Here is a 27,817-nt window from a genome sequence, read left to right as displayed (position 1 = left end):
GAAGATACAAGAATGGAATGTATGTTGAATTCCTGCTTTCTCACAATACACTAATTATTATTGTAAATACTTACGAATTTGAATCAATTTCAAAGACATCATACAGTTTAACTATTCTTGGATGGTCCAGCGTTTTATGAATATTATATTCTCTTAAAGCATGCCTGGAAGAAGATATTTTAGAATATCGTTATCTTGGCATAGACATATTATCCAGCATTAACTTGTAATGACATTCACTTAAGATACTTACTTAATGTAATTAGCTTTCTTATCTTCCTTCCAATCTTTATTTAGTTGATGAACTTTACATGCCACATACCTTTGTTCTTTCAGGTCAAAACCCTGTAACAACACGTAAGTACAGGAAGTATGTTAGGATCCTTAACTGTTATCAAGACGTTTAATTTTGTCTGTAGTGATACAGACGAATACACTTGTTTACATTTTGTGTGAGCATGCACTGGTGACAAGAACAAATCATTCTGCAATCATGACTCATGTTTTGTTACACATTGAACTAGGCAGAATTTTGTGAATACCTTATGAACTTCACTAAAGCCACCTTTACCAAGTAAATGCAATAATAGGTAACGTTCATTTAGTACAGGATGGTCTTTAAATCTGGACTGGTCTTCATTGTGTATACGTTTTAATTCTCGTATATGCAAATTGCGTTCCCTTTCCAGCTTTTCTAGTTCTACTTGTAGATCCTGTTCCTCCTAGAAGACAACCATTACTTGTTAATACATCACCAAGTAACTTTAATCATTTTATTTGACATGATACGTTCTAATGATAAACTGTAAATGCATTAATTATTTACAAGGTTTTAACTTTGTTATTTCCATTGAAAAAGTGAAAATATAAAACAAACAAGCAGCCTATCGGCTGAGATAGCTCCGCTGTTAGCAATGCACATTTCAATTAAAGAACTGAAGACATCATTAGAAAATGAACAATATGTATAGTATCAAAGCAATCGGACTTACAGTTTTTAACAAGAAGTCGAAAATATCACTTTTTACCAGAAATTACAAAAATATTCACCAAAATAAATTAATTATAGAATCGAAGATATCATCACAAAATGAACAAATCTGAGAGATGTCCACATGTAGTACCTATATATGTAAGAATCAAAGCAATCAGACTATTGGTTTTTTACAAGAAGTCGAAAATATCACTTTTTACCAAAAATGACAAAAATATTCACCAAAATTATAGAATCAAAGATATCATCACGAAATGAACAAATCTGAGAGAGGTTCACATGTAGTACCTATATATGTAGTATCAAAGCAATTGGACTTGCGGTTTTTAACAAGAAGTCGAAAATATCACTTTTTACCAAAAATGACAAAAATATTCACCAAAATTATAGAATCGAAGATATCATCACGAAATGAACAAATCTGAGAGAGGTTCACATGTAGTACCTATATATGTAGTATCAAAGCAATTGGACTTGCGGTTTTTAACAAGAAGTCGAAAATATCACTTTTTACCAAAAACAAGTCATTGAAAATGACACAGTCCGCGTTAAGTTCTCTTTGTGCTTGTCATATTAAAGCGGAGGGGTTGTCGCAAGCGTGTCCTTGAAACTTGAGTTCCAAGTGGCGTATACAACAGATTGTTTATTTACATGAAAACACGTGTTTCGTGTCATAGTAATATGGCCAAAATAAAAACAGTCGTTATTCAGCCATCTTTGATCTGATTATGAAACACAGATATGTATGATATATGTGCCAAATACGAATGAAAATGGTACATAAATTGTGGAAATATAGTAGTAAGGCCAAAAAGTCAGATGGCTGTCAAACAGCCATCCTTGACCAGATTTTGAAACAAATTGTCATGGACATGCATCCTAACATGTATAAAGTACATGTATGTGCCAAATTTGAATGAAAACTGACAGAGCACATCCAAGATACCGCATAAAAAAACAAGCAGCCTATCGGCTGAGATAGCTCCGCTGTTAGCAATGCACATTTCAATTAAAGAACTGAAGACATCATTAGAAAATGAACAATATGAATAGTATCAAAGCAATCGGACTTACAGTTTTTAACAAGAAGTCGAAAATATCACTTTTTACCAGAAATTACAAAAATATTCACCAAAATAAATTAATTATAGAATCGAAGATATCATCACAAAATGAACAAATCTGAGAGAGGTTCACATGTAGTACCTATATATGTAGTATCAAAGCAATTGGACTTGCGGTTTTTAACAAGAAGTCGAAAATATCACTTTTTACCAAAAATATTCACCAAAATTAGAGAACTGAAGATATCATCACAAAATGAGCAAATCTGAGAAAGGTCTACATGTAGTATCTATATATGTAATATCAAAGCAATTGAACTATTGGTTTTTAACAAGAAGTCGAAAATATCACTTTTTACCAAAAATTACAAAAATATTCACCAAAATTAAAGAATTGAAGATATCATCACAAAATGAACAAATCTGAGAGAGGTCCACATGTAGTACCTCTATATATGTAATATCAAAGCAATCGGACTTGCGGTTTTTAACAAGAAGTCGAAAATATCACTTTTTACCAAAAATGACAAAAATATTCACCAAAATTAGAGAATTGAAGATATCATCACGAAATGAACAAATCTGAAAGAGGTTCACATGTAGTACCTATATATGTAGTATCAAAGCAATTGCACTTGCGGTTTTTAACAAGAAGTCGAAAATATCACTTTTTACCAAAAATGACAAAAATATTCACCAAAATTAGAGAATTGAAGATATCATTACAAAATGAACAAATCTGAGAGAGGTCCACATGTAGTACCTATATTTGTAATATCAAAGCAATTGCACTTGCGGTTTTTAACAAGAAGTCGAAAATATCACTTTTTACCAAAAATTACAAAAATATTCACCAAAATTAGAGAATTGAAGATATCAACATGAAATGAACAAACCTAAGAGAGGTCTACCCAAGGTACATATACACCAAGTATCAAAGCATTCAGGCTTGTAGTTTTCAAGAAGAAGTCGAAAAAGTAAAACATTGACACGGACGACGACGGACAATCACTCATATGATAAGCTCCGCTCGACAAAGTCGACAGCGGAGCTAACAAAAACAAGATGTCTGCCAGTCGACCATCTTTGATCCAATTGCGAAATATATCGTCATGGACATGTATCCTAACATGTATAATCTATGTACCAAGTTTGAATGACAACTGACAAAGCATGTCCAAAATACAACATTTTCAAAAAACAAGATGGCTGCCAGTCGGCCATTTTGAATCGAATCGCTAAATCACTGCATGTGCATATGTCCCACATAAGGTACTAGGCACATGCAAAGAATGAACGGAATTGGTCCACAGGATTCTGAAATATGACGTTGGATAGACTGACGCACGGACAGACGGACGGACTTCCTCAGGAACTCACGGACGGTCGGGGACATGTATCCTAACATGTATGATCTATGTACTAAATTTGAATGAAAACTGACAAAGCATGTCCAAAATACGACATTTTCAAAAAACAAGATGGCTGCCAGTCGGCCATCTTTGATCCAATTGTGAAATAAATCATCATGGACATGTATCCTAACATGTATAATCTATGTACCAAGTTTGAATGAAAACTGACAAAGTATGTCCAAAATACAACATTTTCAAAAAAACAAGATGGCTGCCAGTCGGCCATTTTGAATCGAATCGCTAAACCACTGCATGTGCATATGTCCCACATAAAGTACTAGGCACATGCAAAGAATGAACAGAATCGGTCCAAGGGATTCTGAGATATGACTCCAGACGGACACACGGACGCACGGAGACCAAATTATAAGTCCCCGTTTTCGGACTTCGTCCGAACGGGGACTAATTATAAAAATATTCACCAAAATTAGAGAATTAAAGATATCATTACAAAATGAACAAATCTGAGAGAGGTCCACATGTAGTACATATATATGTAATATCAAAGTAATTGCACTTGCGGTTTTTAACAAGAAGTCGAAAATATCACTTTTTACCAAAAATGACAAAAATATTCACCAAAATTAGAGAATTGAAGATATCAACATGAAATGAACAAACCTACGAGAGCATTCAGGCTTGTAGTTTTCAAGAAGAAGTCAAAAAAGTAAAACATTGACACGGACGACGACAACGACGGACAATCACTCATATGATAAGCTCCGCTCGACAAAGTCGACAGCGGAGCTAAAAAATGTGAAAATGTAATATATAATCTAGCCCTCCCAAGTGAAGAACGGATTTGCTTACTTTTTTAAGAGAAGCAGCTCTTAATTTTAGAATCTCTTCTTGTTCATAGTATTCTTGGAGTGTTAAAGATGGTGCTGGTGGTTTGAGAAAACCATCGTCACCACCATTTGCTTTTGGTTTATTACTTTTACTACTAATAGACTGTGATGCACTGCCTGGTTTTCTCTTGAGTAGCAATTTACGATGTCTTTCAAGTTCTTCTCTCTCAGAAGATATGCTCTCTTGTTGTCTGAAATGTAAATGAATGGTTATCATACATACAAACTAAAGATGGTAGCAGACATTTCACCAAGATCTTCAAGACAGGGAGTCATAGTGATAAAGCTGTCTGCTTTGTCATTTACAAATATTTCTAGCTGCGGATGTTTTTGTATACCTATGCATGCATTATTATTTGAGTAACAATGTGGGAGCATCCAAGAAGCTTTATTAGAGCCATGTGGTTATTATGTGAAGTACCAAGCTCTGAATTTGCATGAATTACGAAAAAGCATCTGAATGTCTGTGACCATTTCAACGTCTATTTTATTGTTTACGCCGTTGAATAGTGTTTGCAAAGATTCTCCTCTGTAACAATTGATTACAGCAATGTTCTCCCCAAAAAACTGTCTTATGCTAATTTGCATACAAATTAACATAACGTACGAAAAAAAAAATTGATAAACTATATTTAATGACACCCTTTAAATTAAAAAAATATTGTTTTATATTATTATAATTGGTTACAATACTTTGTACTTATGAATACTCATTACTATACAATCATCAATATAAATCAACATATCCTTTGTTTTACTTTCCCCCTTAACAGCTTTATGCAAGTGCTGGTAATTTGCATTACCACATGTCAACAGTAAAAACAAGCAGCCTATCGGCTGAGATAGCTCCGCTGTTAGCAATGCACATTTCAATTAAAGAACTGAAGACATCATTAGAAAATGAACAATATGAATAGTATCAAAGCAATCGGACTTACAGTTTTCAACAAGAAGTCGAAAATATCACTTTTTACCAAAAATGACAAAAATATTCACCAAAATTAGAGAATTGAAGATATCATCACGAAATAAACAAATCTGAGAGAGGTCCACATGTAGTACCTATATATGTAGTATCAAAGCAATTGGACTTGCGGTTTTTAACAAGAAGTCGAAAATATCACTTTTCACCAAAAATTGACAAAAATATTCACCAAAAATAGAGAATTAAAGATATCATTACAAAATGAACAAATCTGAGAGAGGTCCACATGTAGTACCTATATATGTAATATCAAAGCATTTGCACTTGCGGTTTTTTACAAGAAGTCGAAAATATCAGTTTTTACCAAAAATGACAAAAATATTCACCAAAATTAGAGAATTAAAGATATCATTACAAAATGAACAAATCTGAGAGAGGTCCACATGTAGTACCTATATATGTAATATCAAAGCAATTGCACTTGTGGTTTTTAACAAGAAGTCGAAAATATCAGTTTTTACCAAAAATGACAAAAATATTCACCAAAATTAGAGAATTAAAGATATCATTACAAAATGAACAAATCTGAGAGAGGTCCACATGTAGTACCTATATATGTAATGTCAAAGCAATTGCACTTGCGGTTTTTAACAAGAAGTCGAAAATATCAGTTTTTACCAAAAATGACAAAAATATTCACCAAAATTAGAGAATTGAAGATATCATCACGAAATGAACAAATCTGAGAGAGGTCCACATGTAGTACCTATATATGTAATATCAAAGCAATTGCACTTGCGGTTTTTAACAAGAAGTCGAAAATATCAGTTTTTACCAAAAATGACAAAAATATTCACCAAAATTAGAGAATTAAAGATATCAACATGAAATGAACAAACCTAAGAGAGGTCTACCCAAGGTACATATACACCAAGTATCAAAGCATTTAGGCTTGTAGTTTTCAAGAAGAAGTCGAAAAAGTAAAACATTGACACGGACGACGACGACGACGGACAATCACTCATATGATAAGCTCCGCTCGACAAAGTCGACAGCGGAGCTAAAAATGGCAGTTGTTTTAGTTTCGGACATAGTACATTTGTGATTTATTTTCCTCATTCAATATGCAGGTTAATTGTGCTTACTAAACATTTTAACTGAATTGCCGGCTTGATCAGTAAGTTACAGTCATTTATAGAAACATGCATGCATTGTCAGTCTTGGATGTGGTGGTAGTATGACCTCTCTGACACTGTCTCTCTTAAGTATTCTATATATTTCAAAACTAATTAAAAAGTGATGACAGACTCATTGATACTGAATTTACTTCACAAATTTATAATCGACTTCAAGCAGTCTTGAGTTCAGCGATTATTCCAGCATAGCGCATAACCATGTTAATTTGATATCCAGCTAGCGAGTACCAGTACCGCTTTTATGCTTAGCTATATATGTTAAATAACAGCTTGACAATCATAGGTTAGATTAGTTGAGGTAGAATTTCTTTTTATGGGAAAGATCTCAAAGTAGTGACCCTGTTACCATATAATGCTGCCTGACTGCTGCCCTAAAATTCTCTGGAGAACACCGATTACGGCCCACAGTAATCAAGAGCAATAATGAATCATCAAATATTTACTACAATTCTTGCAAATTTACTTGTGTAGGCATAAAGCCAACGGCTGCAAACTAATGAGGTGTTTACCGACAATACAAGACAATAAGATCAGTGTAGGAAATTCCTGCCCGTCCGCACGCCCGAGACGGGTAACTTTCGTATCGGACTGGTTGAATTTCAAACTTCCCTGTCCGGTGGTCGGGTAACATGTTACCACATTCTTCCGCCGAAATTAAAATAAAAACAAGCTACCATTCTTTATATGTGCTCTAAACATTTTAAACAGAAACGTGATCAGCCAAAACTATGAAAATATTGCACTGCCGTCGCACATCGCGACTTGCCGACACGCATTCTCAACCCACAACACGGAATCCATTGACTTATTAACATAATAATAGGTACGTGACCTCCCATGGTGCAGTGACACTTCCGGTGACCCCTGACCAGTTCTATCGTTGAGTAGTTTGTTTACAAAGTTTTCATTTCGCGTACAACATGTATCGTTTTTTGGGGATAGACCCTCCAACAAAGAAACAGAAGTCGAGCATCGATAGAATTGCGGCAAATAAGGAGTATGACCAGTCAAAACGTACTCGCAAAATCGTTCCAAGCTGGAAGACGGAGTTCAAAGAATGGCTGGTCACCGATGTAGCCCTGCGTACAGTGCTGTGTTTACCGAACGCGTCCCCGTACACACAGCACTGTACGCAGGGCTAGTCACCGATGACACCGGTAATCATACGGTGTATTGCCGTATCTGCTGGGCTATTTACGGGCCGTTATCAAACCGCAAAATACCAGACAAACTCCATAAGTACGGAAAGGGATCGTTTGTAACCGGCTGTACCAATTTAAGACATGATGCCCTCACATGCCATGAAATGTCAATTGGTCATAAACAAGCGAAATCGATATTCGACGCAAAGAATGCTCCACCCACAGTCACTTGGGGGCTGAAAATCAATAAATACTAAATTTTTTAAAAAACCAAGTTTTATGGAAGGACAGAGGAGAAAGAAGTTGAGTGCTATACAGGCAGTAGATGAAGCAGTAGAGCAGCAGAGAGCTGCTGAAGCACTTGATGAGGAGGAAGTTGCAGAAGCTGAAACAGATGGTGATGGTGATGCTCATTTGGTAGCTGGATTAGATTCTGAATATGGTTCAGATTTTTCTGATCTAGCCGAGAGCAACAGTGACACAGACGTCTGATATATCATGTTCTAAATATGCATGTTCTCTACAGCTACTTTGTTGTTAAAATAAACCGTGCATAGTATATTGTATACAACTTGTGTTTATTTGTGTGTGTGTGTGTGTGTGTGCGAAAATAATTGAAAAAATGTGCGGGACTGGTAACATTTTAGCAGGGCTTGTAACTTTTGAAAGTTACCAGCCCTGATGTCTGGTATGTAATCTGGACAAATTTCCTACACTAATAAGATATTCAAAAGCACACATACTTCATGAGGTCAGTAAATGCAAAGCCATCTTGCCAGCTTTCAACAAACGATGCCCCCTGCCGTTGGGTTGTAAATTGTCCAAGTCGTAGTCTATTCTCCATGCTCCGTTTCCTCACTTCTTTTTTTTCTTGTAATGACTGAAATGCAAAACCAAATACATATCAATGATTCAGCTGACAATTTTGTCTGCAGTAGTGGTTCTGAAGAGAAGCCTACAACGCTCACTACTTAAATAACACAAGCTGAAATTATTTTTATTATGACTGATATTAAAGAAGCAAAATGATTCAAATCCAAGCAGTGCAATATGAAGGAAACACAGCTATAGTGACAGTGTTCTCCCCAAAGCGTTTTAGCGTAGCGGGGCCGCTACTCCATTATTTATGCCGCTACTCTGAGAGATTGCCCGCTACTCTGTGGCATTTCCTGTTACTCTTTCTTTTATCTTGTTAATACATGTGCGAATCTGTTAGTCAGCGTCATCAGCGTCCGGTACTGTGAGCCAAATCAGGTGTGAATGGAAACATGTCAGTGATTACGCAAAGACAATGGACTAATACAGCTTCGTACTTCGACAATAAACACTTTCGCCCTATTTAATTGGGGTAATAGCGAGTATTTTCTCAGTAGCATATTTGGCTGGAAGAAGCAACGATGTCAAACAGCAGAAATATTACGTTGTGGTTCCGCGTAGAACACCCTGCTGGGCCCCTGGTTGCGAGCGATAAACCCACCAGCAACGCGGTCACCGGTACCCCTGTCGGCAGTGGTACTAAACGTGTCCAAGATGATGTTACAACGAAAAGTGCAAAAAAATAAACTCTAGATTTAATGCACAATGGACAACAAAATATACGTGGCTGAGAGAAACATCCGATGGCAAAGGTAAACAAGCAGCCTGTCGGCTGAGATAGCTCCGCTGTTAGCAATGCACATGGCAATTAAAGAACAGAAGATATCATTAGAAAATGAACAAATCTGAGAGAGGTCCACATGTAGTACCTATATGTATAATATATCAAAGCAATCGGACTTGCGGTTTTCAACAAGAAGTCGAAAATATCACTTTTTACCAAAAATTACAAAAATATTCATCAAAATTAGAGAATTAAAGATATCATTATGAAATGAACAAATCTGAGAGAGGTCCACATGTAGTACCTATATATGTAATATCAAAGCAATTGCACTTGCGGTTTTCAACAAGAAGTCGAAAATATCACTTTTTACTAAAAATGACAAAAATATTCACCAAAATTAGAGAATTGAAGATATCATCATGAAATGAACAAATCTGAGAGAGGTCCACATGTAGTACCTATATATGTAATATCAAAGCAATTGCACTTGCGGTTTTCAACAAGAAGTCGAAAATATCACTTTTTACTAAAAATGACAAAAATATTCACCAAAATTAGAGAATTGAAGATATCAACATGAAATGAACAAATCTAAGAGAGGTCTACCCAAGGTACATATACACCAAGTATCAAAGCATTCAGGCTTGTAGTTTTCAAGAAGAAGTCGAAAAAGTAAAACATTGACACGGACGACGACGACGGACGACGACGGACAATCACTCATATGATAAGCTCCGCTCGACAAAGTCGACAGCGGAGCTAAAAAAGTATTTATTTGTAGCGTTTTACTTGGAAGCGAGTTTTGACCTAGTTTAGTAAATTTTTGTATGGCTTCATTTTTTGCCGATCGTCGAAACATTTTTTTGGAAACGACCTTCTTTCTGGAAGTTCAAAAATTGTTGGCTACGATTTATCAAAGTAACTAATACTAGTATTGTGTTTTGAAATAGTTGGGTAAAGTTTATCGTGGCAATTTTTAAGTTTAGCGACTTTTCAAAATGGCGGCAATTTGTTTATTTTCGTGTTGATCGTGACGATATTTTTTAAATACAAGTATTGATTCGCTCCTATTTCTTATCTTTTAGGAATGCTGTGACACATATGTGGAAAATTCAACTTAAAAACATCCAGAAATAGTTCTTTGGTATGGAATTCTATGCCATGTATAACTATTACGAAATATGCTATCGATAAACACGCACACTCGGAGATGCACAAGAAGGCCATGTCATTTAATAGAAGTGGGAAGCAAAGAAAATCACGGCGTTCTCAAAAGCTGCAGATCACTGGGCTTCCATGAAAGTCCGAAGAATCAACATTACATAGAAATCACACAGCAGCAGATTCATTTAATCTTCTACATACATTTGTTAAAAAATAAAGACACATTTTCATCCATGCAAGCCTGTCATTATTGTTTTCTTTATCTTCAGACAAATGCTAATGATATGTAAATTATATGCAAATTAGCCGCCACTCTGATACATTTTTCTGGGGAGAACACTGAGTGAAATCTACTGCAAACCGCTTAATTTTTGCTGATAGGAATTTTCAAGACTTTTATGGCATTTGTGAAGACAAAATTTCACAAATGTCAATGAAAATACGTGTTATAGAATGCCTGAGGAATTTTCACTGACTGGCAAAGCTTACGACGTTTTGTCGCTAACAAAATTAATGTGGCTAAAGAGGCACTTCCAGTTAAGCCAATCTCACAACAAATTTACTTTCTGGATTAAAATTACAATGGATAACAAAGGATAGATTAACTTTGTAAATAACACAAACATTGAAACAATAGTGTCCCATGAATTTTTGGGCTTGGAAGGTTTCCCTTTAAAGGCCCAGGTATACTATAAATACGCCCCTAAACAATAGGGATTATTTCCTTGCTTGTCACGCTGTAGTAAACAGCTCCAGCCAAGCTCAGATAAAAACGCGTTTTCTCAAACTTACAGGTCGATTATGTCATGCCAAAGTGGATGTATGTGACTATAAATATCACAGCAGTGACTGTGTGTAGTATTTATGACAATAAATAGTGTACGAGCTGAGATTTTGGCGGATAAAACACGAACCGGGGAAAGGGACGCGCTACTACCAGTAATCTTGAATAATTAACTACTGTCAGTCAAAGTCACGTGATATTGGACCGCTGAAACAGGATGCGTCATAGGCTATGCAAGTGATTAACAACACTCATTAACATAGCCACACCTCCAATTCACACTTGCCCAGGGCAAGTGAATTGGGCCTTTAAGAGTATATCCATTAACACTCAAGTGCATTTGCTGGTATTATTGATTGATAACACTGACTGTACATAATAATGACTGTGATTAAAGACAGAATCAATGATGTAACACAGCTCACACAACTGCATCTTGCACACACATCATATAACTCACCTTTTCTAATAACAATTGTTTATTCATTGCCACACACTTTTTGCATGTGTCTTTCTGTTTCTCTAAATCTTTTTCTAGCGAGTCAATCCTTTGTCGTAACTGTACATTCGTCTGTGTGATAAAAGTAACAAATGTGTGTAACGTACAACATGCTGGCAAATGAATACCAACAAAAGTTCACAACTAAAAAATGCTGCCTGAAAATGAGAGTAGTCATTTTAATGGTTAACCTTTCCTGCCCTATTTTTGAAACAAACATGATTGGAACAAATATCTGAGGGAATCACCGACACATCACATGTGATCAATGAAAATTAGCTATTATGCAGTTGGAAATCACTAATCACCTCAAGATGGCAGATGAGTCAAAACACATATACAAGGTAGAATTTGATACCTGTCAACAAACAAGGTGCTCTCTCATTGGTCCAACTGTTAGAGTTAGCAATCCAATCAGGCACAATCTTGTAAATAACTTCACATTGACTGATATCTCATAAATGACCTAATGTAATGTTGTAAAACAGCTGTTCCAGCATGTTTGAGTGCGTGTGAAATGTCTCCATGACAGGAAAATTAGAATTAGACTTAGAAGCTACTGTTCATGAAAAATATTACATCTGCATTCAAAACTCACCCTAAGTAATTCATCAATTCTACTTTCTTTCTTCTGTAAGTCATTAGATACCTTGGTTTCTAAATGATGAATATCATGAATTGAAAGATCACTCTGAAAACCAAACCAAACAAAAATTGTCATACTGAAACATGTCCTTACATTGCTGGAAAGTGAAATGCATGGCATCATCAATTCAGCTACAAAAACAAATAAGAATTCTACAGAATCATTCTTGTTTTGTTACATTGTGGCTGTGGAATTAAGAGATCTGGATTTTCACCAATTTATCTTGATCTACTGAGGGAGTAAAGAGACACATAAATATTTACAAACCTGAGTTTCTACTGAATACATTTCAGTCATTCGCCTTTGAGAGAGATGGTGTGGTGAAAAATTACTGAGATCAACGCTATTGTCCGGAAAGTTGTTGCTATGGGGATAACTATTAGCAAGCGAATAACTGTTACTAGGAGGTGAATTTTGAAACTGCAAATAAGATAGAAACATGGAAGGTTATTATTCATTAATTATTTATTTATTCATTCATTCATTTATTTATTTATTCATTTACAGTATACAGGTTAGGTTGTGCTGACATACGTACCATATGAAAGCTACTGCTAGGTGACTTGGGATTGCCCATCATAACTGGATTCCTACTGGGGCTTGTTGAAGAATGCTGTGAACAAACATACACACTATATATATATATAGAACAAACAAATTAAGCTGTATTTATAATTATAGTTTTATCTACAAATGCTGGGGAGGGGGGGGGGTAATTATCAGATGTCAATTGACATACTGTAGAATATTTTATTTTCACTTGGAAAATAATTTTTACAATTTTCGCTAAAGGAATGATTCAGTGAAAATAAAAACCAGAGAATATATTTTTTTTCCTATATTTTATTTTCAACTTGTCAAAAATCAGTGAAAATAAATAACATACAAACACCAAAAATGTTTTTTGGGCAAAAATTAATTCTAGCTAAAATAAAGTATTTTACAGTTGTTGGCCAACTTGTTAACTGAGTGAGTGTATATACGACATGTGCAGTAACTTTTCAATATTATGACCTGATTATACATCTAGGTCTACATTCTCAAATTAAAGAAATATGAAATAACAATTTATATTGTACATACCCTAAAATATTCATTAATTTTCTTTGCTTGACCTACAAAATAACATTAGGATTTATTTAGACATTTGTTTCTCTAATTGTCAACAGTTTGTAGATATACTAGTAGTTCCCTACGTAACTACCAGTGTCCTTTCTTGAAAAGATTCCCAGAAAAGCCTGTATTGTGAGCAAATTAAGCTAGGGATGATGCTTGTTATATTACACGTATGGTTGCATTCACTCACTATGAACTTTACTTTGACTTACCTGCAGCTGTGTGGTCAAAATTATCTGCCCTTCTCTTTCGTTTCCTTTCTGAACCAGGTCTCTTTTCTGGTGTCTGCAAAGATATATCATATCATAATTACAATGTGCAATAAGTGCCAATTACCTTTTTAGATCTAAAATTGATACACAGTAGTTACGTGTACATGCGTTTGTGTACTGGCTAATTGCCCTTCAACACCCTCAGCTGTGCAAGTACCCTAATGTGCTGGATGTAGCTACCACTACATTAATAAATGGAGCCCTATCCACTGTAACTAAGACAGGCAGGAATACAAAGTACCAAAACAACAGATTTTTGCGCTACTGTGGTGAGAAAGTTGGTTACCGAGTGGTAAGTGAAAAGGTTAATCCAAAAAATCATTGCAAGATCTTGTTTGTGGTGCTGGCAATCTTGTGGGACCATTACATAGCTCTGTCTTACCATGGATAACCTCCATGGTCTTACAGAATGTACATTATGGTACTCCGATTGTGTATATCATTTATGTGAACAATAGAGGGATTATCCACCTTCAGAGGAAGACAATAGATGTTGACAAATGTTGCCAAATTCTATTGTCTTTCACAACAGGAAATTGGGCACATAACAAGCAAGATAAACACAGACAAAAGAATGATTGCAAACATGTTGTTGGGCTTCAGTAATTCTCAAAGACTTTGAGAATAAAGTGCACATAAACATAACACTACATGATTGACATTCTAATAGGATATTTTACCACAGTCGCTCTAGGCTCTATCAGTAATAGAGAGACTGTCAATCTTGCAATCATTCTCAAGGTACATTGTTCTAAGTGTGAGAACTTTTTTTAACTGAACAATAGCACATTGACTTTACAGACCAGTCCTGATATGTTCATTGTTTGAGGGGTGCGAGACATTTCTATAGAGGGAATGGATTATAAGGCTTTTGTTTCACTCTGATAACTGTTCAAGAAAAACAACAAACTTTCAGACACACAAATCTTATTATTGTAATAAAAATACATCAACATCAGCAAAAATGAGTCATCAACTGCACACTGGGTTAACACGTCACCTAGTGACTCTGTATTTTTTATATTTAAATTGGCTATCATAAAGGCTTTCAGCAGACAATGTGTTTAAATTTGTCTTGTTTGGCAAAACTGAAACAAGTTAATATGCCTGGCATAACAAAATACAGAGTTTAGATTGTGGTGAATGTGAATGGGACCTTAACAAACTTAGCAACATCTAAACCAGTGAATATTATTCTTTTTTACCATATAGAGATGGGGAGAAAGGCGACATTCATATGACTGAAATGTAAAATTCATACTACCAAAGCACTGTTACGTAACTACATGTAGAAACACTACTGATTACACTTGTTGGAAAACACAAAATATATACAATAAAAAAAATAGGAGATAAAGCTGAGCACTTGACTTACATCGATATCACTATTTGAACCTTGACTGGTATGACTAAGATTAGAATCTTCTTTGGAGTAAAGAGAATTTCCATCCCGCATGGAACTCCTACTTGTACCAGAACCTAAAAATCTTGCTTCTAATAGTTCCAGTTTCTGTGGATCAAAGTTCCTTAGCTCCTCCATGCTAAGATTTAAATAATATAATTCAACTTGATAGTCACGCTAAGTCTAAAAAAGAAATAATTTACATTGAAGAATTAGTCGATTTGATGTTTGTAGTTACATGTACCAACATGACTAGTTTTTATATAATTATCATTCCCATTAAATATCCAGTAATATGAATAAAAGTTGAATATTCATAGTATAATATAAGGTAAAAAAAAGAAAGTGTATTCCTATTATGGTTTATATTCAATTATATATTAAACCCAATGGTGATTACTTTTACATACAATGCACATACAGTAACCACAGTTCCCCACCCGACTGCATAATTGCAACACAGAAAGCCCTAACCCTAACATGTGCTTTTAAAATAAAAAGATGCACATAACAGAACACTGCATGGAAATCAGTATACATCACAGAGGATTTGTGAAATATAAACATATTTGAATGAGTAATCAGTACCACAAACCATAGACCTTAAAAGACATTAAGGTCTATGCACAAACGTATTTGTTTCAAAATCTATTGTAATTTAGAAATGCTACATATAATACTTATTCTGAAAAAAACAGAGAATAACACACATTTGTAATTACCGATACATGTAATGAAAAGTTTAAAATTGCTGAAAACCACTTCCATTTTGTAAAAAAAGATTGATTTTTAAGAATCAACAATCACAAAATTTACAAACAGAAAATAATAATATGAATCTAGAAATTGCAGTATGGATTATTCACTGAACTGAACAATCAAGTTTAGAAATGTTTTTATTATCATTATTTTATTACACCAGGGGAATTTTCATGATTGAAATACTGACTAAATACAAGAATGTGTATTATTTTATCACTGTACAGTACAGATAATAAGTGCATACACTTCTTGCACAATCAAACATTGAATAAACCTGTAATCAAGCTGAGTGCAGTTTCAGCAATGCACAGCATGACCCATGTAAAATATTTCATAATTAAATGAAATATGCATACATAAAAATGCATAATCCCCAAGTAGTTAGTCCTAAAGGTTTTCCCCAAATATATTGCACCCATTATTTAACATTGTGGAATCCATACAAGAATACACTGCCGATACAGTTTTTTTTAAATAATTCAGAAAGGAATATCCAACCAAAGCAATTATTGTCAGTCAAAAATGTCCTTGCGCAAAAATTATTCATCTACGATGCTGGTAAACAACGTGGCAAAATAATTTGTTTACATTAGTCTTGTTTTGCATATAATGATAGCGGTGATAAAAAACAGATTTTGCCACCGAAAATTGACACAATGCGAGCAAATGCAGTCTATGAAAAACCAGACTGATGATAAAAAATACGTGACAATTGCATTACTACGGCCATAGAAAGTGATATGTTGAATACAAAGTTCATTTAAAGGATGACTGGTGAATGTAAATTACTCTATTGTCAACAATATTCAACATAAATAAAAGCTGGTCACTTTCTTGATGACAACATACCTCACAGCCGATCCGACAGTGGACAAACAAATCGAGAAACTCGGTCTTTAACGGTGGGAAGGAAGGCGAGTTGTATGTGTTATAGTCATCGATTTCGCATATGAACAACGTCGAATGCGATAGCTATCTTGTGGGATGTCCACACTTCACGTTTTCCAAGATGGCGCGTACCCATCTAGTGTCATGCCCCAAAGTACCCCCCACATTCACGACATAGCTGCACAGGCTACCGGTACTCAACTGAACACAAACACCGAAAATTGAATCTGATGAGCTGTTGACAGCATGGTCGCCCACTTTTTGAAAAGCAACGAAAATAATATGCAAATCTCACCTGCAACAATTTTCTTCAAATTCATTTGTTTTTTTCGCTCTTGGTGTATTTATCACAAATCACCTAGCCAAATGACGTCATCGTCGGAATTCATCGCGTGTTCGGTTGTTTCCGGAAACCGTTTCAGGGAAAAGTGGTATGCTCGTCAAATAAGCACAGCGAACCTAGTCTCATATATTCAAAATATTGTGTGAATTCTCCTTACAACAGAAGGTTATCCGAAGAAAAATATGAATTTTAAGTCTTATAAATGCACTTGGAAGAAATCGGTTCTAGTCGGTCATTTTCGGCATGTGGTAACCTTTTTTTTTCAACTTGTCAAGTTGAATCTAAATTTATCATCCAATCAGAGTTGAGTATCTGTGACCAGGAGTTTCCCGAGTATTTACTTCCGGGTATAAGTTGTGTCGTTAGTTGTTTGGACAAGCCCAGGTAAACATTTGACGTTATCACGCACACACATATATATGTATGCACAAATGGGTAAATTATAAGCGTTTTTGAACATAAATACAACATTAACCGACATTGTGTCGTGATGGAAATCGCATCACCGCCTTACATGGCTCGAGTTTAGGTGTACTTCCGGAGGTGCCAGCAATGGCAGCACTTGCATTTAATACACATCCGGCTTTGATTTCACTTTGTCGCTTACACAACACCTTTGGCGTGAATTTAAACATATTGTAAATTAGTTTATAGTATTACTGGTAAATTAATAATTGAATAAAAGTCATACAATTGTTTTTAAATGTATATTGTTGCCAAGAATCATAAAACCTATAGGCCCAACGTCACAGGTACAAAGTCTACATATACATGATAAAAATATATAACAGACAATGCACAAACTAACAAACATTTTTCTACATTTTGTGAACAAGACAATCGAGCCCACCTTTTCGGTAGTGTTCGCCACCACCCAGTAAATGCATCATTTATTGATCATCTAAATATTATGCAAAATGAGTTACTGTTATAAATTTGCATAAAGATTCACTTTTCCTCAAGGTACATCCAGAAGACTATTCCCGGCATTCCATTATCTGGTCAAATGGAACTACACTGTACTACATGTACGTATTAAGGCCAATAAAAATAAATCTTGTGTTTCCAGTAAACCAACCATGCCATCATATATTTTATGCAAATTAGCCTAAAGTTATCTAATTAGTTATGGTCATTCCACTAAATGCTAATTGTAATTCTTTATTTACAAAATTCCTTTGAAGTAGTATTAGACGACACTCAATATAATGTTGATACATTCTACATACATAAAAAATATATAAAGTGTTGTATTTTAATTTGTTATGCATGTTTAGGTCTTGGAACTAATACTGTAATACTAGTTATTTTCACTGGCATTTAATTTTGCTATTTTTGAGCAAATTCAGTGGAACAATGCTTTCTATTGTAATTTTTTAGGTTCATGTGAATCTAATTTAGCGGATTTTACTTGCCAGAAAAAATTAAAACATGTGAATAATTAACGCATTTACAGAATATGTAAACTGTCTTACTTTTACAAGTAAACATTTCTGTCAGTGAAAATATGTAGCAGGTAAAAAATTGAAATTGAACAATTTTAAGTAGTTATCATTTTTTTTTTTTTTTTACTTTTCAGAGAGCTTTAAACATTGAACTGCAATGTCTTATGATAAAGAACTATTGCAGGAAGCATGTGATGACAGGTTATATGATGCTAGCAATGAAGTTGATATTCTTCCTTTGAGAGGGGTTGATTTAGAGTACCGGTATGGGGATTTAAATGACCAGACACTTGTGGAACAAGTCAAGGGTGAAAGTTTATTGTCTAATTCAGCTAATAGTGAAGGTACAAGTGTATATATATATATACAATACATTTATTATACTACTACATGTACAATCTGATTAAAGGCTGTGGTCATTTTGGTTGTGGAATTTCATGATCACCTCAAATTACATCTTACAAAATAACTGTACAAATCATGTACAGGCAATTCATCTCAAAAGGCGATTTTTTAACCAATTAGAGCACTCTTTGACACGATTTTTGATTGGTAGATGTTTCAAGATTTGAATGTGATTTGTGTAGGTAAATGGTCATATATAGTACTAGTTATATATTATATAAACAATATAATAACAAAAATCAGTATACGCATATAAGCTCTGACTAGGTGCTGGGTATGATTGAAAACTGTCAAGATTTAATAAGCATCATGAACGGTATTACCGATGAGGCTAAAAAATTCAAAAATTTGAAATATTTATTATATATATTTATTATGTTATTATAATCTTTCTTTTGCATGCATATGTAGCATTTATGTAATTATATTAATTTAAGCACATGGTTTTACCCAGAGATATAATTTTGAATTAACAATATGATGCAATTACCATAACATTAACATTTTTATGTAAATTTTTATCAATAGATATGGAACACAGCCTTGGCTCCCTGACTGGTACTGGTTGGCAGCAAATACCATATACTGGATTAAGTGGTAACCATGGTGATAGCATAGAAATTACAACTAATGCTGATGATGATAATGATGAAATAGAGAGATTAGTGAAAAAGGAAGAACTTCAAAAAAAAGCCATGGAAACAGAACGGTTTTTAAATGATTTAAAAAACAATAAAAAATTGAAAAATCATACTAGTATACCAAAAGGCAGTTTAGAAAACAAGACTCTATTGTGCAGAGGAGCAGCATCGACTGTTGCTTTGGAAAAAAACATGATGCTGAGTGCTGAAGATAAACATAAAACTCATCCCAAGAAAAAGAAGTGGAAAGTTGTAACTTCTGATGTGAATCTGGATATTGAGAATGAAGCGAGTAGTTCAAATGAATTCGACACTGATCAGAACTCAGGCTGGCATATTTCCCCAGTCAACGCCTGGTCTTCTTCATCATGGGAAAGTAACGTTACTGATGTTGTAAATCACAGTGACAAAGTTAAAAAGAAACAATTTACAGAGAAGGCATCTGCCCCTCTTGTTGACACTGTAGAATCTGATTCTGATTCAAAGGTCAAGGCTATAACACATTACAAACCACTTAAACCATTTGAAACGGGTGACAGTGATCACCCGTCAAACTGGAAGACCGATGGATGGTCAAGCGAAGAGGGATATTATCTGGTCACCTTGGAAACCAGTTCTTATGAATATTGTAGTATTCGGACAGAGTTTACTAACACCAATGTACAAATCAATCGGATTGAAAGATTGGAAAATCTGGATTTATGGGGGAAGTTTCAGTTTGAAAGGGAGCGCATGTCAAAGAACAGACCAATAGGTGAATTCAATTGTGGTTTTGTAGGCTATGCTCAAATTGATGACATGTATGATAGTTTTTCATGTAGGTGACTGTGACATCTCACTTTTTGGTGCACTAATATTGATAACATCTCATTCTTAGTGGACTAGATTTGATGAAATCTCACTGTTGGTGCACTGGATTTGATGACACCTCATCGTGGTGCACTGTATTTAATGACATCTACTTTTAGTACACTGGAGTTGATGTCATCTCATTTGATACACTAGTATTGATGACATCTCTATATTGGCGCACTGTATTTGATGACATCTCACTATTGGTACACTGTATGTGATGACATCTTGCTGTTGGTGCACTGGATTTGATGACATCTCATTTGATACACTAGTGTTAATGACATCTCAATGTTGGTGCACTGTATTTGATGACATCTCACTATTGGTGCACTGTATTTGATGACATCTCACTATTGGTGCACTGTATTTGATGACATCTCACTGTTGGTGCACTAGATTTGAAGACATTGTATTGAACAATGACTCCCAAAATCATATTTATTTATCACTGGGAAGGATGCACATATTTTAAAACAAAGTGCGTACAAAGTACTTACTATATATTATGTGTCTACAGAATTTAACTTGAATGAATGTTACTTGTATCATGGTTCTATGGTTGACATAGCTGAGATATGTAGTGATGGACTGGATTTAAGAAGAGGAAAAATTGGATTTTTTGGCAGAGGAATATATTTCAGGTGAGATGATATCATAAATTCATTAGAAAACTACATGTAATATGAATGCACCAACTATAATAATAAGTAATGGATTCAATGTCAAAAGCATCAAATCTCCCCTAGATATCATAGAACATTAAATAAATTGTCACTGCTACAGAACGTTGTGATTTTCACTGACTTTCAAAAAATTTGTCCAAAACTAAAGTGTTTTACACTAGGCCCATTGTTCCAATTGGGATATTGTAATATGGATCATAATATCCAGTTTACATTGTTTCTGGACTGTGTGCTTCTAATATAGTAGGTACAGTATTTTTTATTTTTACTTCATGCCTCTAATACCTTCAGCACATCAGTGTTTTTTCTAAGATTTTTTTTTATTAATGATAGTGTATGAAACACAGTTGTTTGTTGGTCTATCTACTAAATCTTACTGTGTACTGATGTTTTTTTTATTTCAGTGATAATGTAAATAAGTGTATGTTATATTCAGTTAATCCAGACGGAAGCTGTCCATCTAAGTTTCCATATATTCTAAAATGTAGAGTTCTGCTTGGTGATACTAAGGTGAGTTATTCTGAGTGAGTTATTTGTGCTCATTAACATCTTCGTTGATTCTATATTTTTGTTTGGGAGCTAGCATCCATTATCCTTTAGTGTGTTCTTCCTCAGCCTTAGACCCATCTTTCCTTCGGCATTAAAAGTCATATATGTAAACAGTCTTGAGCAAGAATACTGGATACTGGATACAGTGGTATCAAATTGTACAAAATTTGTGAATATTTGCCTTTCATGAAATTAAGGTAGCAGCAGGGTTTAAACACAACTTAAAAAATTAAACTGTGATTGGAACATTCTTTAAAAGTTCCTAAAAGATATAGTATTCTACTGTAACAACCTATATATCACCTGAAAGCTAAAATATAGACAAATACACCTGTGCATAAGCATAAGCAATGTTTAAGGGATTATGTGATGGCCAGTATTGGTATTGTGTTTTTTTTAACTATTCTGACTATTGAAAGCACATGTGATTGACCTGTGAATTACACAAGATATTAGTAACACTGTAGAACAGGCAATTGCATCGCTGTTTTCTTTATCTGGCTTATTTTAAAACTTTAACTGAATAACTACCATTGATTTTCGGTAACATGCCTGTAGTTATCTAGTTTTTGAGTTGGTCAAGCTTTCAGATGGTGTATAGATTGTTAAAATACCGGTAGCATGATTAATTTAAAAAGAGAATGTCTGAATCATAGAACTTTTTTTTGTTATAACAATTTTTTTTAATTTCACACAGGAATATGCCCCTGGAGAGAAAAATCCAGATTTGAAAACAGAACCAATACGAGAAAATCGGTTACCTGGGCAACCAAAGTATTATGATTCTGTGAAGGTAGGTTCAAGTTTTTCATAACTCAGTTACCACAATTTAGATATTGAACAAGGCAGAAGAAAATCACCAAAAATTCTTGTGGATGAAAGATTTTGTGAAAAAAAGTGAAACTAACAAAATTGAAGATTGCATTTTCTTTGAAAATAGAAGAATCAAATAATGCAAAAGTGCATAATGTAAAAACATTGCAGAATTAACTTTAAAAAAAATTATGTTTGTGATCTATGGCGAAATATTTTAAGAACACCAATAATGTGTATTTATTAGTAACTGTTCAGGTGCAAACTAAAAAGGGGAGTATACGAGTTTTTTATTTCCAGTTTCCGTCTGTCCTGTTTCCTTTACATCTCTAACATTTTCTCAGAAATTCTGCAGCAGATATCAATGAAACTTAACAGGTTGATGAACAAGTCTCTGTTGAATATGCGCATAATTTTTTTTCCAAAATCTGAAAATCCTAAGTGTTTTTTTTGTGATTTTCATCCATCCATCCAATTACCTCTTCCAACAACACTGGGAGAACAACTGAGCATGCTCAGAATAAATAGTTCGGTTAGATGGTAATGCTGTAGTTTTCAGTGGCGTCATGACCTTGATTTGAATCAGTGACAGAAATGGACCACAGTCTGGTTTTTGTTTGGTTTTATGAAAAATTAATGCTGAAATCTTGTGGTCAGAAATGTTGTTGTATATTATATCTTTAAACTTTAAAAATTGCATTCCATTATAAAAAGCCATCACTGAAATACCTGGTCACAAAGTTGAAGATCAGTGAAAACACTTCGCAGTTACTGTTTAACAATTTTGGCCAAAGTATTTGATCAAGTTTGATAGAGTGAAGCTCTATAAATATGGAAAGAAGTCACTGAATCAGAAAACAAAAACTAAACATTGTTACAGTAGCTTAGATTCAGACAATAAAAAAATTATGTTATAAGGGTATTTAGCATTTATTCAATAAATGTTGTAAAAATTTTAACATGTTAGAAGCCTGAATGCAATTCACCCTGAGTGATTCTAGAGATAAACACTATATAGCCATGAAAAATTGCCGAAAAGTTTGTAAGAACCCCTCTGGGAAACTGATTATTTATGTGAGCTTTATGTACATAGTTTTGTGGTTGAAATATCTTAAAGGAGAATGTATGAATTATCGTCTATTTTAATTTTTGTAGCTCGTTGTTACCGGGTTGTAGGTTAGCGGTGAAGTGCCACTTTTTATTGCGTATTGTGATCAGCTCATGACAACATACATGGCGTAATGTGATTAGCTAATAAGGTCATTGTCATGACACGTGATTATGTAACCCTAACTCAATGAATAAAAGTACAAGAAACGCATAGCAAAGTCAAAGATACAACATTCATGTAGAACCGTCAGTTACTGTTTGAATTTAAATGTTGCGTTCGCTGACCCTGTATCTTAATTTTTTTATTATCGAATATAGAAAATATGTAAATATAAAACTGTTCAACTTATCCAAATAACAAAATTGAATGAAAATGTAAATTAATTTTTGATAATGTGACTAGAATGTACACCACCGGCTGAACTTCTCCTCAGATGTTCATAATATATGGGAAAAAAATGGCTTCAGCAGGTGAAATTATAAACATAAAAATGCCGAGTTTGCAAGCCAGCTGGTGTGTACATTTCATTCTGGTTAATTTAATCTTGACTTTACAATTGCATATTTTGTCAGACATAATAAGCTAGCTTTATTTGGCAAGATGATTTATAACACACATTGAACTAAGTGACAATAAATGATTTTTGTTCACTGTGTGAATATGCGAAAGGTGAAGACGGAATTTCTGCTGCAAAAATCGAACGACTTGAGTTTGAACTTGAATTCCTTTTTTTCTTTAATTTTTCAATCAGGAATATGGTTCTCATTAAATGTGTACCGGTATAGCACATTATCAAAAATTGAAATACTCTGTTATGATGTCACTATATCACTATGACCTTTCTTTGTCCCATTTTATGTTCGATTTCAGGCATGAAAAATGGAAATTATTATACTAATATTTTATTCTTAATTCCTCCAAGGGTAATATCATGGGAGATGATGAATATATTCTATATAATAACAACAGAGTTATGCCAGAATATATAATCACTTATAAGCCAACTACAAGGAAAAACAACACCAACCAAAGCGCCTCAGTTGAGACAACATCCAAGTTAAACAGCACAACTTCTGAAAATATAGCAACAAACAGTGTCTCTGTTTCAACTATTGTTGATGCTAGTGCAAAAAAAGAAGTTTCCATAACAACCATCCAGGATGAAGTTGCTGAAGAAGTGTCCAATGAGCTATGGATGTTTAATCAAGATGACGCTATCTCAGCAGAAGTTGAGGCTAGTCTTTATCCTGTGCAGAACGAGGACCTCTCAGCTGAGCTTAGTTATAATGCCTCATCCACTGAGGGTGCAGGGGGACCCCCTGGAGCATCCTCCAGGGCACAAAATGAATCAGCTGTTGGTAATTCAAAAAGACTTGTCTGGGATGTGCAAACTGCTGATGAACATGACCGCAAACTAGAGGAAGTCAGAAAACAATTGAGATCAAAGAATAAAGGGGGCAGTTTAAGTTCCAATGTGCAGAGACAGACATCTGCGTCTGCTCTTCCCTTATCACATGATGAGAAACTAGAAGAAGTAAGAAAAACACTGAAGAAAAAGAAGAAAAAAAAAGCCACCAAAGATGAGGTATTTATTATACTTATGTCATTGCTCAGAAAGCACCATGGTTGCTTGAACCTAAGTTACTGTGAAATATTTTATTTTTGCTTGGAATTAATTTTCGCTGAAGGAATGATTCAATGAAAATAAAATCCAGCAAATATATCTTTTTTCTTGTATTTCACATTTTACAATAAAAAATCAGTGAAAATAAATTCCATACAAAACACCCAAAATTAATTCCAGCTAAAATACGGTAAATTATTTTACAGTACCTTGAGTTTGATAGTCTAATGTATGTATACCTTTTCCATATCACTGTAGATGAAGTGTCAGTCCCCATTGTTGTTGTCATTGACTTGTTCTTATGGTTACAATAACTCAAACAATTTCTTTCAAACTTGAGTATTGTATTAACCAGTTTGCAATTTTGGTATGTGTCAAATAAATAGTAAAGTATAGTAAACTGATGTGTTGTTAGGAGTATAAATAAAAAATGATGTTCTGTGTTTCTCTGCCCTTTTCAAATCTGGCTGGTATTTTAGCTTAGACACAGTCCCTCTGTAGACCTGTCTGGAAACTGACCATATTTCTTTGAAACAGTGCTCGTCGCGGGTAAATAAACGATTCCCACCTGCAGATTAGCGTGCATATCATTAGCATTGTCCCAAAGGGACTGTAGCTTAGATATTTTGATGTACTATTATTCGTTCAGGAACTTTTATAATTCATCTTATATTATTCTATGAGGGACATTGAGATTAATATTGTACATGTAGTACTATTTTAGGAACATGAATATTAATTCATTTGATACGTAATAGTGGTACTGGTAGTGTTATATTGCATTGTATGATTGTAGTCATGACAACCTGTTGTTTGTGCCTAGGCAAGTGAGTCATTGTTCCCAAATGAAACTCCCAAAAGAGAAGCTTACAGACGAAAGTGTGTTCAAGCATCTGATCATCAAGTTGATGAAATTCGAAAGTATTTGAAAAGTCATCATTTACGATTACAGCAGCAAGGAGCAGATGACCAAGCTTTGAACAAGGTCTGTATACATTGTCATCTGCTCTCTGAGATCACTCCTAGAGCTGTCTATAATGATTGCCAAAAATTGGATGTGCAGTAACTCAATGAAAGTTAGATGTTTAGTACATATTCCCCACATTTCATACAAATTTACACCAATAAATATTTCACTAAAGAGTCCCAAGACACAGCCTGCCGTCACATTTATTGTCTTAGATATAATAATGTTATTATGGATGCATGTGATTGTACAATATGGAGATGGTGGGAAAATTTGCTAACAAGTTTGAATAATAAAAGTTTCCATTCATCCCAGTCAACAGAAATAGCTACCAAGTAATGATAAATACATCGCATCGTATTTTATTCACCTTGTACAATCTTGAAAAGAAAAATAATAACATTCACAGATACCCAGAAAGTCTTGGCCATTTTGAAATTTATATATTGTGTGTGTGCACAAAGACTTACTCCGAAAATAATGATATATTCATGCCAATATTTGCAAATTTTCTGTAATAACCTCTTTATTCATGTGTAATTTTGTAGTCCTATTATGATACTGACTATAAAAACACCCCCCCCCCAAAATTAAAAAAATTTGATTAAAATTCCCTGAAAACTAGAACATTTTGGACAGAACTATTTGTTGAAAGTTTCAAAAATTGATGAAAGCAGTAAAAATTATACCATAACAATTGATCAAGATAAATATGAGTGGATACAAAATCACGTTACTTGAGGTTGAATTACAGGGTTGTGGTCACTGCAAAGCACACGTTAACATTTTGTGTGGACATACAACTTACACATACATCGCATGAGACCCTTATCATACATGGCATGACATGGCAGTCATATGCCTTAATGCATTTTATGACAACAGGTTGAAAACCTTCTAATTGCTTACTCTGAGACGTATGGTTCAATCGACGACCCGGCCTCTGCACCAGTACCTGCTGTCCTTACTCCTGACACACCGCCTAAACCTATAGGAAGAAAACATGGTAAAAAGAAACCAGAGGAAGAGGAGGAGGAAGATGAAGAGGAAGAAGAAGAAGAAGATGAAATACAGGTAGCAGAAACCATAGATGATACATCTGAAAATCTTCAACTCTTCACTGCTGATGATGATAATGTGATTGATAAAAGTGAGTACATTTGGTTTATATCTAGTGTACTTCATTGCATCAAACTTTATAGAAAGATAGATGAAGATCTCAGAAGTTCAGATAAAAAATTCAGGTTTTTTTGCCATTGATATTCTACATTGTTGTTAATGTAGCAGGATTATGTTTAAGGCGGGGGTGTCGTCACCTGCGCATGCGTCAGATGGCCATAGTGTGTCATTGTTTACTAACAAGCGTCTACCTACGAGCCTTTGTGTTTTTAGCGTGTGTTGTTATTGTCGCTTGGGACTCAATTACCAACAAAATGACCCAGTAACTGCTATTTAGTGTTACCACGTTTTACTTGCATTTACGATTTATTAATGTCTACACATAATAGCGACATCACATAAAGCTGGTGTGTTCCCGTTGCATAAACGATATTCAACAGAAATCAGCGATTGTAACTTTAATAACTACCAGTAATTTATCTTTCGACTTGAAACCTTGTGATTATTTTTATTTATTGATAGTTCATTAGAGTAAGTTTGTC

General features: G+C 34.4%; 2 protein-coding genes across 3 annotated transcripts in view; one reads left to right on the top strand and one right to left on the bottom strand.

The window, feature by feature from the left end:
• LOC100376549 (serine/threonine-protein kinase tousled-like 2) overlaps window positions 1–17,101 on the bottom strand; it is a 31,764-nt gene extending 14,663 nt beyond the window's left edge. Inside the window, exons 1-13 of one of the 2 annotated variants that reach the window (XM_085501098.1) lie at window positions 17,016–17,101; window positions 15,044–15,253; window positions 13,609–13,681; window positions 13,364–13,395; window positions 12,819–12,893; window positions 12,548–12,700; window positions 12,233–12,325; window positions 11,596–11,706; window positions 8,328–8,464; window positions 4,284–4,512; window positions 543–722; window positions 254–345; window positions 75–164 (exon numbers count right to left, since the gene is read on the bottom strand). In XM_085501098.1, the coding sequence (XP_085357224.1) occupies window positions 75–164; window positions 254–345; window positions 543–722; window positions 4,284–4,512; window positions 8,328–8,464; window positions 11,596–11,706; window positions 12,233–12,325; window positions 12,548–12,700; window positions 12,819–12,893; window positions 13,364–13,395; window positions 13,609–13,681; window positions 15,044–15,208 (1,430 nt within the window). In that variant the 5' untranslated portion in view covers window positions 15,209–15,253; window positions 17,016–17,101. Of the gene's footprint in view, window positions 1–74; window positions 165–253; window positions 346–542; window positions 723–4,283; window positions 4,513–8,327; window positions 8,465–11,595; window positions 11,707–12,232; window positions 12,326–12,547; window positions 12,701–12,818; window positions 12,894–13,363; window positions 13,396–13,608; window positions 13,682–15,043; window positions 15,254–16,681; window positions 16,902–17,015 lie in introns of those variants that run through there. The other variant, XM_078008701.2, reaches the window with a different exon arrangement.
• Window positions 17,102–17,380: 279 nt separating this feature from the next.
• LOC102802910 (uncharacterized) overlaps window positions 17,381–27,817 on the top strand; it is a 13,794-nt gene continuing 3,357 nt past the window's right edge. Inside the window, exons 1-9 of the mRNA XM_006811110.3 lie at window positions 17,381–17,447; window positions 18,643–18,852; window positions 19,442–20,308; window positions 20,927–21,050; window positions 21,497–21,602; window positions 22,339–22,434; window positions 24,488–25,150; window positions 26,013–26,174; window positions 27,042–27,306. Of these exons, the coding sequence (XP_006811173.1) occupies window positions 18,666–18,852; window positions 19,442–20,308; window positions 20,927–21,050; window positions 21,497–21,602; window positions 22,339–22,434; window positions 24,488–25,150; window positions 26,013–26,174; window positions 27,042–27,306 (2,470 nt within the window). The 5' untranslated portion in view covers window positions 17,381–17,447; window positions 18,643–18,665. The remainder of the gene's footprint in view (window positions 17,448–18,642; window positions 18,853–19,441; window positions 20,309–20,926; window positions 21,051–21,496; window positions 21,603–22,338; window positions 22,435–24,487; window positions 25,151–26,012; window positions 26,175–27,041; window positions 27,307–27,817) is intronic.

Source organism: Saccoglossus kowalevskii, chromosome 7, assembly GCF_978046115.1.
Source record: "Saccoglossus kowalevskii chromosome 7, keSacKowa6.1, whole genome shotgun sequence".
NCBI lineage: Eukaryota > Metazoa > Hemichordata > Enteropneusta > Harrimaniidae > Saccoglossus > Saccoglossus kowalevskii.
The sequence above is the reverse complement of the archived record's forward strand: the minus strand, read 5'-3'. Positions and strand labels throughout refer to the sequence as shown.